The sequence below is a fragment of the Amia ocellicauda genome, chromosome 12 (genome assembly GCF_036373705.1).
Source record: "Amia ocellicauda isolate fAmiCal2 chromosome 12, fAmiCal2.hap1, whole genome shotgun sequence".
NCBI lineage: Eukaryota > Metazoa > Chordata > Actinopteri > Amiiformes > Amiidae > Amia > Amia ocellicauda.
Genome location: NC_089861.1, coordinates 17612326 through 17624030, shown reverse-complemented (window position 1 = coordinate 17624030; position 11705 = coordinate 17612326). Strand labels below are relative to the sequence as shown.

Sequence of the window (11705 nt, the reverse complement as noted above, 5' to 3'; positions counted from 1 at the left end):
AAAAGCTTCTCTTGTTTGATGTGGTCGATGCCTTTCATAATTTGGAAGACTTGGGTCAAGTCCCCACGAAGTCTCCTCTGTTGCAGGGTGAAAAGGTTCAGTTCCCACAGTCTCTCAGAGTAGGACATTACCTTCAAACCTGGAATAAGTCTGGTTGCTCTCTCTCTCTCTCTCTCTCTCTCTCTCTCTCTAAATCCAGATTTTCCCAATGCAAACACTCATGTCATCGTCTACATACTAATAATGAGATGAGGTTCTGATTGGGTTCTGTTTAATATACAGTTACTGAGTCGACCACAACTGCAACCATAACCACACAATCTGATGAAGGTTCAGGTAGGTTACAATATGAACTTGATTTCTCTGCTATTAATTCTCACTCTGTGTCTGTCACTGTGTCTTTCTCTGTTTCTCTCTGTCTGTCTCTATGGTTATGTATCTCTCTCTCTCTCTCTCTCATAAGAACATAAGAAAGTTTACAAACGAGAGGAGGCCATTCGAACCATCGTGTTCATTTGGTGTTCATTAATAACTTAGTGATCCAAGAATCATTTCCAGTCTATTTTTAAATGTTCCCAAATTTTCAGCTTCAACCACATTGCTGGGGAGTTAATTCCTGATTGTAACAACTCTCTGTGTGAAGAGGAGTCTCCTGTTTTCCATCTTGAATGCCTTGCAGCCCAATTTACATTTGAGTCCCCGGGTGCGTGTGTCCCTGCCGATCTGGAAAAGCTTCACTGGTTTGATGTGGTCGAAGCCTTTCATAATTTTTAAGACTTGAATCAAGTCCCCACGTAGTTTCCTCTGTTCCAGGGTGAAAAGGTTCAGGTCCCTCAGTCTCTCAGTAGGACATTCCCTTCAGACCTGGAATAAGTCTGGTTGCTCTCTCTCTCTCTCTCTCTCTCTCTCTCTCTAAATCCAGATTTTCCCAATGCAAACACTCATGTCATCGTCTACATACTAATAATGAAATGAGGTTCTGATTGGGTTCTGTTTAATCTGCAGGAACTGAATCGACCACAACTGCAACCATAACCACACAATCTGATGAAGGCTCAGGTAGGTTACAATATGAACTTGATTTCTCTGCTATTAATTCTCACTCTGTGTCTGTCACTCTGTCTTTCTCTGTTTCTCTCTGTCTGTCTATGGTTATGTATCTCTCTCTCTCATAAGAACATAAGAAAGTTTACAAACGAGAGGAGGCCATTCGACCCATCGTGTTCATTTGGTGTTCATTAAAAACTGTGTGATCCAAGGATCATATCCAGTCTATTTTTAAATGTTCCCAAATTTTCAGCTTCAACCACATTGCTGGGGAGTTAATTCCTGATTGTAACAACTCTCTGTGTGAAGAGGTGTCTCCTGTTTTCCATCCTGAATGCCTTGAAGCCCAATTTGCATTTGTGTCCCCGGGTGCGTGTGTCTCTGCCGAACAGGAAAAGCTCCTTTGGTTTGATGTGGTCGATGCCTTTCATAATTTTTAAGACTTGAATCAACTCCCCACGTAGTCTCCTCTGTTCCAGGGTGAAAAGGATCAGTTCCCTCAGTCTCTCAGAGTAGGACATTACCTTCAAACCTGGAATAAGTCTGGTTGCTCTCTCTCTCTCTCTCTCTCTCTCTCTCTCTGTCTCTCTCTCTCTAAATCCAGATTTTCCCAATGCAAACACTCATGTCATCGTCTACATACTAATAATGAAATGAGGTTCTGATTGGGTTCTGTTTAATATGCAGGTACTGAGTTGACCAGAACTACAGCTCCCGCTGTAACCACAACTGCAGCTCCCACTTTAACCACACAGTCCGAGGAAAGCTCAGGTAGGTCACCACATTAATTCTCTATCACTTTAGAGCTCCATAACTTCACAAAGCAATAGCACACAAGATCATATTCAGATTTGAATGTAGCAGGTATAGAGCCGACCACAACTGCATATCCCACTATAACCACAACTGCAGTTCCCACTCCACTAAAAAAGAAAATTAACCCTGTTAACAAAAAAGAAAGCTGATAAACTCTTTGGATGGAACATATAGCAACACTCAATCATGCTTGAATAGTTAGAGACGTTGTCCTTAATACTAATTAATATAATATAATTATTAACAGTTGTGTTAACTAAATTGTTTTAGCTAGTTATCCCTTAATTTTATACTTTCCTTGTCTCTCAGTTTAGAGGTTGAGAACCCCCCCCGGCTCTCTCTCCTTCTTTCTCTCAGATCACACGTCTGCTCAGTCTCTCTCTTCGACAGTTTATGCTAACTCACTCACCCCTGTCCACACAGCTCTGAAAATACATTGAATGCTTTTTTGTAATCTGCAGGAATTGAGTCAACCACAACCACAGCTCCCACCATAACCACACAATCTGTTGAAGCCTCAGGTAGGTTATCATATTAACCTGGTCTCTCCATTGCTCTCATTTTGCCTCTTTGTCTCTTGAGACTTGACACGCAACAGATAAATACTAATAAAACTGATTTATTATATTTAAAACCTGCTGCTGGTGGTGCACCATATAATTTTGACCTATGATTTTGATAACACACTAAAAACACTACTGATTTTATAAACCTTTAAATTTGTATTGTTGAGAACTCAAAGTAAACAAACATCAATCTCATTTTATTGACTACAGAAGAATAAATTGTTTGAAAATTGCTCTTAATAAATCAAACATTTTGTGGAACATTTACATTTTCTGTCCTGCCTGCTTCATGAGGTTTGCAGTTAGAATGGCGTGTCTTTTCTCCTCATCCTTGTTAAATCGATAGTATGAACACAACTGATGCAGTTCAGCGAAATAAACAATCAGTACAGTACAGTACAATGTAAAATACAACAGCAGTCACAACTTCCTTTCCAGAAACCGCTCTGTCCTGTCTCTCTTTTTTCTCTCTCTTTGTGTCTCCCCATCTGTGTGTTTCTCTCTCTCTCTCTCTCTCTCTCTCTCTCTCTCTCTCTCTCACTCTAGAGCTTCATAACTCAACAGAGCAAACACACACAACATCAACTAAATACCAATACATAATTGTGGTTCTAATTTGGTTCTATGTAACATGCAGGTACTGAGCCCACCACAACTGATGCTCCAATGGCAACCACAGTGTTTGAAGTGCCAGGTAGGCCAGTAAATGAACTTCTTCAGTCGACAAAATCATTCACAAAATGAGCCTGACATGAGCAGGTAGTGTTGTAGCTTCCCATTTCCCTCCCCACAAGAAGAAGGCTTAGGAATATTAACATGACTCCTGCATTGCTATATAAGAAATATCTGCTAGTTCTCCAATTCAGCAGCCTTTTGTAAGGGCAGTAGTCTGGATGATTATGGAATGAAAATGAGGAGAGGCTGGTGTGCAAACAGATGTCTGCTGGCCCAGATCTCTAGTCCTCAATGAGACACTGATTCTCCCAGACCCATCTGCACAGCTCCAAAGAATAAATAAAACAAACCAAAACTTGATTCCTGTTGTGTTCAGGCACCACTATTGGTCAACTTCTAACCACAACTGCAGCTCCCAATACAACCACAACTACCTCAGCTCCCACTATAACCACAACTACCTCACTTACCACTACCACCACAAACACTGCTGTTCTCATTACAACAACTGCAGCTATAACTATTACAACAGCAGATCTCACTTCAACCATATCTGCAGCTCCCAGTACAACAACTTCAGCTCCCAGTACCACCATATTTTCATTGGAAGGTGTGTGCACATGATCAAACTGAAATATTGACTCAGTAGTGTAGAGTACATAAAAAAATATGGAAACCGAACACTATCAATTCCATAAAAATGTTCTTTAACCTATTTAACCTATTTAAAAACTAAACATTAAAAATAATATTAATACATGTGGATAATATTAATATATGTGGATATATACATGTTCAATGTTCAAATAATATCTTAGAGTATGAAAACAAACCATATCATGAGTGAACCTTAATCTCTCTGCTCTCATATTCCTGCTCACATGGCTCTGAAACGGTCTTTATTGCTTTTCTATAATATTCAGATGCTGAGCAGACCACGAGTACAACTCCCACAACTGCAAATACAGCTCCCACTACCACAATTGAAGCTCAGACTACAACAATTGAAGCTCCCATTACCAATACAACTACAGCTCCCACTACCACAACTACAGCCCCCACTACCACAATTGAAGCTCCCATTTCCAACATAACTACAGCTCGCGCTACCACAATCAAAGCTCCCATTACCACAATTGAAGCTCCCATTTCCAATACAACTACAGCCCCCACTACCACAATTGAAGCTCCCATTACCACAATTGAAGCTCTCACTACAACAATTGAAGCTCCCATTTCCAACACAACTACAGCTCCCACTACTACAATTGAAGCTCCCACTACCACTAAAACTACAGCTCCCACTACCACAATTGAAGCTCCAATTTCCAATACAACTACAGCTCCCACTACCACAACTGAAGCTCCCACTACTACAATTGAAGCTCCCACTACCACCACAACTACAGCCCCTACTACCACAAGTGAAGCTCTCACTACCACCACAACTACAGCTCCCACTACAAAAATTGAAGCTCCCACTACCACAACTACAGCTCCCACTACCACAATTGACTCTCCCATTTCCAACACAACTACAGCTCCCACTACTACAATTGAAGCTCCCACTACCACCACAACTACAGCCCCTACTACCACAATTGAAGCTCTCACTACCACTACACCTATAGCCCCCACTACCATAACTGAAGCTCCCTCTACCACAACTGAAGCTCTCACTACAACAATTGAAGCTCCCACTACCACAACTGAAGCTCTCACTACAACAATTGAAGCTCCCACTACCACTACAACTACAGCCCCCACTACCACAATTGAAGCTCCCTCTACCACAACTGAAGCTCTCACTACCACAATTGAAGCTCCCACTACCACAATTGAAGCTCTCACTACAACAATTGAAGCTCCCATTTCCAACACAACTACAGCTCCCACTACCACAATTGAAGCTCCCTCTACCACAATTGAAGCTCTCACTACCACCATTGAAGCTCCCATTTCCAACACAACTACAGCTCCCACTACTACAATTGAAGCTCCCATTTCCAACACAACTACAGCCCCCACTACCACAACTGAAACTCCCACTACCACAATTGAAGCCTCCACTAAAACAACTGAAGCTCCCACTAACACCAAAACTATAGCCCCCACTACCACAATTGAAGCTCCCACTACCAACACAGCTACTGCTTCCACTACCACAGTTGAAGCTCCCACTACTACAATTGAAGCTCCCACTACCACTAAAACTACAGCTCCCACTACCACAATTGAAGCTCCCACTACCACAATTGAAGCTCCTATTTCCAATACAACTACAGCTCCCACTACCACAACTGAAGCTCCCACTACTACAATTGAAGCTCCCACTACCACCACAACTACAGCCCCTACTACCACAATTGAAGCTCCCATTTCCAACACAACTACAGCTTCCACTACCACAGTTGAAGCTCCCACTACTACAATTGAAGCTCCCACTACCACTAAAACTACAGCTCCCACTACCACAATTGAAGCTCCCATTTCCAATACAACTACAGCTCCCACTACCACAACTGAAGCTCCCACTACTACAATTGAAGCTCCCACTACCACCACAACTACAGCCCCTACTACCACAATTGAAGCTCCCACTACCACAATTGAAGCTCCCATTTCCAATACAACTACAGCTCCCACTACCACAACTGAAGCTCCCACTACTACAATTGAAGCTCCCACTACCACCACAACTACAGCCCCTACTACCACAATTGAAGCTCCCATTTCCAATACAACTACAGCTCCCACTACCACAATTGAAGCTCCCACTACCACAATTGAAGCTCCCTCTACCACAACTGAAGCTCTCACTACAACAATTGAAGCTCCCACTACCACAATTCAAGCTCTCACTACAACAATTCAAGCTCTCACTACCACCATTGAAGCTCCCATTTCCAACACAACTACAGCTCCCACTACCACAATTGAAGCTCCCTCTACCAAACTTGAAGCTCTCACTACCACCATTGAAGCTCCCATTTCCAACACAACTACAGCTCCCACTACTACAATTGAAGCTCCCATTTCCAACACAACTACAGCCCCCACTACCACAACTGAAACTCCCACTACCACAATTGAAGCCTCCACTAAAACAACTGAAGCTCCCACTAACACCAAAACTATAGCCCCCACTACCACAATTGAAGCTCCCACTACCAACACAGCTACTGCTTCCACTACCACAGTTGAAGCTCCCACTACTACAATTGAAGCTCCCACTACCACTAAAACTACAGCTCCCACTACCACAATTGAAGCTCCCACTACCACAATTGAAGCTCCTATTTCCAATACAACTACAGCTCCCACTACCACAACTGAAGCTCCCACTACTACAATTGAAGCTCCCACTACCACCACAACTACAGCCCCTACTACCACAATTGAAGCTCCCATTTCCAACACAACTACAGCTTCCACTACCACAGTTGAAGCTCCCACTACTACAATTGAAGCTCCCACTACCACTAAAACTACAGCTCCCACTACCACAATTGAAGCTCCCATTTCCAATACAACTACAGCTCCCACTACCACAACTGAAGCTCCCACTACTACAATTGAAGCTCCCACTACCACCACAACTACAGCCCCTACTACCACAATTGAAGCTCCCACTACCACAATTGAAGCTCCCATTTCCAATACAACTACAGCTCCCACTACCACAACTGAAGCTCCCACTACTACAATTGAAGCTCCCACTACCACCACAACTACAGCCCCTACTACCACAATTGAAGCTCCCACTACCACAATTGAAGCTCTCACTACAACAATTGAAGCTCCCATTTCCAACACAACTACAGCCCCCACTACCACAATTGAAGCTCCCTCTACCACAACTACAGCTCCCACTACTACAATTGAAGCTCCCATTTCCAACACAACTACAGCTCCCACTACTACAATTGAAGCTCCCATTTCCAACACGACTACAGCACCCACTACCACAACTGAAACTCCCACTACCACAATTGAAGCCTCCACTAAAACAATTGAAGCTCCCACTACCAACACAGCTACTGCTCCCACTACCACAATTCAAGCTCTCACTACAACAATTCAAGCTCTCACTACCACCATTGAAGCTCCCATTTCCAACACAACTACAGCTCCCACTACCACAATTGAAGCTCCCTCTACCAAACTTGAAGCTCTCACTACCACCATTGAAGCTCCCATTTCCAACACAACTACAGCTCCCACTACTACAATTGAAGCTCCCATTTCCAACACGACTACAGCACCCACTACCACAACTGAAACTCCCACTACCACAATTGAAGCCTCCACTAAAACAATTGAAGCTCCCACTACCACCAAAACTATAGCCCCCACTACCACAATTGAAGCTCCCACTACCAACACAGCTACTGCTTCCACTACCACAATTGAAGCTCCCACTACTACAATTGAAGCTCCCACTACCACCACAACTACAGCCCCTACTACCACAATTGAAGCTCTCACTACCACTATACCTATAGCCCCCACTACCACAACTGAAGCTCTCACTACAACAACTGAAGCTCCCACTACCACTACAACTACAGCCCCCACTACCACAATTGAAGCTCCCACTACCACAATTGAAGCTCTCACTACAACAATTGAAGCTCCCATTTCCAACACAACTACAGCCCCCACTACCACAATTGAAGCTCCCTCTACCACAACTACAGCTCCCACTACCACAATTGAAGCTCCCTCTACCACAACTACAGCTCCCACTACTACAATTGAAGCTCCCATTTCCAACACAACTACAGCTCCCACTACTACAATTGAAGCTCCCATTTCCAACACGACTACAGCACCCACTACCACAACTGAAACTCCCACTACCACAATTGAAGCCTCCACTAAAACAATTGAAGCTCCCACTACTACAATTGAAGCTCCCACTACCACTAAAACTACAGCTCTCACTACCACAATTGAAGCTCCCACTACCACAATTGAAGCTCCCATTTCCAATAAAACTACAGCTCCCACTACCACAACTGAAGCTCCCACTACTACAATTGAAGCTCCCACTACCACCACAACTACAGCTCCCACTACCACAATTGAAGCTCCCACTACTACAATTGAAGCTCTCACTACAAGAATTGAAGCTCCCACTACCACCACAACTACAGCTCTCAATACCACAATTTTAGGTCCCACTACCATAATTGAAGTTTCCACTACCACCACAACTGCAGCTCCCAATACCACAATTGTAGGTCACATTTCCAACATAACTATACCTTTCACTACCACCACAAATAAAGTTCCCACTCTCTTCAATACTCCCACTACCACAATTGAAGCTCCCACTACTTTAAATGTAGCCCCCACTACTATCACTAGTGCAAGTTCCACTACAAACACAACTGTAGCTCCTATAGTCAGAACTGCATCTCCCACTACCACCACATTTAAAGCTCCCAATACCAACAAAACTGTAGCTCCCACTACCACCACAACTAAAGCTCCCAATACCAACAAAACTGTAGCTCCCACTACCAACACAAATGCAGCTCCCACTATCACCACAACTAAAGCTCCCACTACCAACACAACTAAAGTTCCCACTACCAGTACAACTGCAGCTTCCACTACAACCACAACTAAAGCTCCCACTACCAGTACAACTGCAGCTCCCACTACAACCACAACTAAAGCTCCCAATACCAACAAAACTGTAGCTCCCACTACCACCACAACTGAGGCAATTCAGAACTCCCCTGCCCGTATTGGACAGGGTTTAATCCTCATGAAGTTCCGAATGGATTATAAATTTGACCAGAAGCTGACAGACCGGACGTCTGCTCTGTTCATCAGCCTGGCGTTCAACGTCACTACAATGGTACTTCCAATCATGTTGAATACCATACCCTGCTACGTGTTTGTGTGTGCACAAGACCGTGTGTATGTGTGTGAGAGAGGGAGAAATTGTGTGGTTTGTTGGTAAGCTTGTCTGTGTGTTAGAGTGTGGGTGATGTGGCACTGGGCTGTTGAGAGGAAGGAGAAGGTGGAGAAGAGTTATTGATAGAAGCTTCGAAGAGATCTATGTGTGCATCAACCTTTCCTTGCATTTTATTAATTTATATCTGTGCTCAACTCGATAGTCTTTATTCTCCAGAGAGTGTTCCTGCTGGCACATCCTCTCTCTGTTTCTCTTGGACAGCTGTGCTCTTACACACATACATACAGAAATGTTTCATGAATTAATTAACTGTGAGAGGCCGTGGGATGGTGGCACCTGTGTAGAGTTTGCCTGTTCTCTCTTGTTCCCCTGGATTTTCTCTGGTTGAATGGCTGTTCTTAATTGCCCAGTAAAGTGCATGTGTGTTTGTGTGTGTGCCAGTACTGTCCTGTCTTGTGCTCTATGTTTGCTGTTTTACAGTCCAGTTTACTGTGACACTGTACTGGTCATTGAAAAAGGATAGTTGGATACACTGTAATTAGGTATTGGCAAATATGCTAACAGATGCTGGTATTAAATGTAAATCGTCTGTATTGCTCTGCTCTGTTGCAGCTGAATGTCATCTTCAGCAGACTGTATTCCATTACTTACAGGGGATGTTACGTGGAGAGTTTCTGGTGAGTAGCTATGTCTCTGGGGGAACATTCAGTATATTTGGGAATATTAAGAAGGCTGAGTTCCAAATGCTCAGTTTACATGCATCGCAATTCCCATATTCTGAGACTATGTTGGCACATGTCCATGGGTCTTGATTCAATGCCACCGGCCTTTGCCACCACAATGCCTCACAAAGCTGAAGTGTCACCATCTGGCCAATAGGACCTGCTCCTCCCTAATGCATGTCACTCCGACTCTTTCCACACAAGCGCTCTTATGGGTTCGGATCATGGCTCAGAATACCTTTAGTATTCCTGGCCAGCAGAATTGTCTGTGCATTCTATTTAGTAAGGGTGCAGCCACTGTGTTCCTTATGCTCAGCTGGAATGTTCCCATTCATATTCAGAATACAAATATTATGTTTGCCTGGCAGAATATATACTGGGAATATTCAGAATTCTTAATGCTAGTGGAATATTGTGGCCATGTACATACAGTGATTGACATAACCTGGATTAACCTTAAGGCCCTTTAAGCCTAAAGCCAAAATGCGTGGTAGTGCGTTTCTATAGTTACTGGGGTTCCCAGGAGTCCAGTTCTGATAGGCCCAGTCGCTCCCATCAATCCACAGATACTGGCCAGACTGGGAAAAGAGGAGAAGGAAGGAGTGACTGTACTACAGAAGGGCAATAAGACATATCTCACTACTGCCACAATCTAAAGTGAAACCAATTAAAAACTCCCCATTCTGAGTTGTCTCTTTACCTGTGTCTCTTTCTGTCTGTGTGTGTCATTGTGTCTGTCTGTCAATCTGTGTGTCTGTGTGATCAGGAATGGGTCAATAGGGACAGATGTGCAGCTGGTGTTCAGCAGCCCCAGTGTGTTGCCAAGTACCGACACTGTGGTGCAGGATCTAAAGACAGGAGCGATCAACATGTCACTCAATGTGATTTCCAGCAGCATCAGTGCCACATGTGAGTATCGAGAGAGAAAAAGACAGAGACACATACAGAGGCAAAGAAGGAGACTACTACTGCAACCACAACAGTGACCTTCAATTCTTGTCTCTCTGTTTTGATCCAGGGGAAGAGGTCACCACTCCTGCCCCAGCTGTCACCACTCCTGCCCCAGCTGTCTCCACTGTTACCCCAGCTGTCACCACTCCTGCCCCAGCTGTCTCCACTGTTACCCCAGCTGTCACAACTAGTGGAAGCTCTACAGTTGCAGCTCCCAGTTCAGTGCTGCTGCTGCTGCTGTCCCTGACTGCTCTGTACAGCATGCTGAGCCACAGCCTCAACCCCGCACCACACAGACCTTAGACACACAGCACTGTTACACCCAGAGCCCAGTACAGCAAATGTCCAGTAGACTGAACCTTTTAGACTAAACAAACAAAAATATTAATATACAAATGTAGCTATGGCAATAGTATGGCCAGATCAGACCTGCTTCCTAACAGACACATAGACTCCATCTGTCCACAGACTGTCCATCACTGACCACATTAAACAATAGCTCTATTATTTCCACAGGCTTGGGGATTATTTTGTTTTGACAAGCAAAATATTGAGCACAACCAGAGTGTGGAGGTCAGTGCATGGCTTCTTGGGGAGCCATTATTGAACTACTCTTTGTCAGGGATATGTATAATTTGCCAAATGTAAAGACATTTTTGTAGCTGAACAGACTTTATCTTATATAATAGCACTTAAGCACTTTATCTTGGTTGGCTTTTAATATACAGTGAGGGAAAAAGTATTTGATCCCCTGCTGATTTTGTACGTTTGCCCACTGACAAAGAAATGATTAATGGTAGGTGTATTTTAACAGTGAGAGACAGAATAACAATTAAAAAAATCCAGAAAAACGCATTTCAAAAAAGTTATAAATTGATTTGCATGTTAATGGGGGAAATAAGTATTTGACCCCTTCGACTTAGTACTTGGTGGCAAAACCCTTGTTGGCAATCACAGAGGTCAGACGTTTCTTGTAGTTGGCCACCAGGTTTGCAC

At 43.6% G+C, this 11705-nt stretch overlaps 1 protein-coding gene across 1 annotated transcript; it reads left to right on the top strand.

Moving 5' to 3' along the window:
* Window positions 1-1737: 1737 nt before the first annotated feature.
* Window positions 1738-11481, top strand: LOC136764458 (mucin-2). Its single transcript, XM_066718549.1, has 7 exons — window positions 1738-1818; window positions 2325-2384; window positions 3067-3123; window positions 4028-8976; window positions 9649-9713; window positions 10525-10667; window positions 10777-11481. Exons 3-7 carry the CDS (start codon window positions 3096-3098, stop codon window positions 11010-11012), a joined length of 5421 nt encoding a protein of 1806 aa, XP_066574646.1. The 5' UTR covers window positions 1738-1818; window positions 2325-2384; window positions 3067-3095; the 3' UTR covers window positions 11013-11481.
* Window positions 11482-11705: the final 224 nt, after the last annotated feature.